The sequence below is a fragment of the Salvia miltiorrhiza genome, chromosome 6, assembly GCF_028751815.1.
Source record: "Salvia miltiorrhiza cultivar Shanhuang (shh) chromosome 6, IMPLAD_Smil_shh, whole genome shotgun sequence".
NCBI lineage: Eukaryota > Viridiplantae > Streptophyta > Magnoliopsida > Lamiales > Lamiaceae > Salvia > Salvia miltiorrhiza.
The window spans coordinates 34,964,563-34,966,129 of NC_080392.1; the positions used below are offsets into that span (position 1 = coordinate 34,964,563).

Sequence of the window (1,567 nt, forward strand, 5' to 3'; positions counted from 1 at the left end):
TTTTTCGGTATCTTTCTTTTGCCTTTATTTTTATTTTGGGACGTTTTGTAAGAATGTGCATTGCTATTTTTAGATACTATTCCACCATTAACTTCTTATTTTTACTTTTATTTTTCAATAAAATTAATCACTTTTTTAATTCATAATATATTTATATAATATTTTATTAAAATTCGTGCCATCGAATATGATACACGATAGAGTATAATTTAGTTTTCTTGGAAGAAAGTCCACACAGATCACATATACTTTCTACACACAGGCACCCTTGCTTACGTCGGTATGCCTTGCGTCAGCAGATACTTCACACCCCACTATATTTAATTGTAATACTCAATTTTAATTTGTTTGATTATAGTACAACATTTGAAATGTCAATATTTTATCTCACCAATTAAGCGAATTTTTGGTTCAATAATTAGCTCCACATTTAATGTAGGGTTAAGTATCAATTTAGCTCCTAACGTAGAGGCCCTTGTAGCCAATACAACCCTATGCGCAGGGGTGTCTCAACTTTTTTTTTTTTGGTAAGAAAAGATTTCATAAACTAAGAAAGAAGGCGGTACCAGAGGTACCAAAGTTCAGTTACAGCAACCAAACCGAAAGATTACATGACATCCAAGAGGAAAAATTCAACTCACTCTCAAAATAATTGAAGATCTTGTTCCAACTCCAAATCCTCGCCTTAACCTCCATGATCGCATCCTTGATGTCCCAGTTTTTTCCTTCCCACCTACTCTCGTTTCTCCACTTCCAAATCAGCCAGCACGTGCAACTCCACAAGGCTTCTAACAGCTTTTCCGCCCTCTTCCCCCTTCCAAGCTGGACGAACTGAGTGAAATGTGAGACGACGCAATGAGGGCGAATGAAACAAATCCCCATCCACTGGAAAATACCATCCCAAACTTTTTCCGTCTTTGGGCAGTGAAGAAAGATGTGATTTGCTGTCTCCAGGTTAAGGATGCACGCGTTGCAGCAGCATTCCGTTTCCCCCACCAAGATGTTTCTTCTTCTTAAATTGTCGCAAGTTGGTAGTCGGTTTCTCAACAGCCTCCACGCCAACACCATTGCTTTGTGAGGAACCGCCATGCCCCAAACCTTTGACAGAACCTCCTTGAGAGGAAGTTGATCTGTTGCTTCATTTCTTGTCTCTCTAATGACTTCATAGGCCTCCTTCGTTGAGTAACGCCCGTCCTTGCCACCACTCCAGCTCCAGCTATCAAGACTTCCTGCGCTTGGAACAAAGTTAGTAATAAACTGTAAGAAGTCGTCAACCGCTGCCCTCTCTCTCTCCATTAGTTCCCTTCTCCAGTTAAGCTTCCACACCCAACACCCATCTTCCCACTTCCCCATTTCAAAAACGAGAGCTTCTTTATTTGTGCACAAGTGAAAAAGTCTCGGGTAAGCATGTTTAAGAGGTATCGACCCAGCCCAAATGTGACTCCAGAACCTGATACTCCCTCCATTCCCCAGCTTACGTCGAACCTTATCAGCAAACCAAACTGAATTCTGACCCCCCCACCTCCACTATCTTCGGCCACCAACCGAATAAAGATCTACCTCTCCC

At 41.3% G+C, this 1,567-nt stretch overlaps 1 protein-coding gene across 1 annotated transcript; it reads right to left on the minus strand.

The window, feature by feature from the left end:
* Nucleotides 1-585: 585 nt before the first annotated feature.
* Nucleotides 586-1,353, minus strand: LOC130990819 (uncharacterized). Its single transcript, XM_057915054.1, has one exon. It carries the CDS (start codon nucleotides 1,351-1,353, stop codon nucleotides 586-588), a length of 768 nt encoding a protein of 255 aa, XP_057771037.1.
* Nucleotides 1,354-1,567: the final 214 nt, after the last annotated feature.

Coding starts and splice junctions, on each gene's coding strand:
- LOC130990819 (XM_057915054.1), bottom strand. CDS start 1,353: ATGGGGAAGTGGGAAGATGGGTGTTGGGTGTGGAAGCTTAACTGGAGA.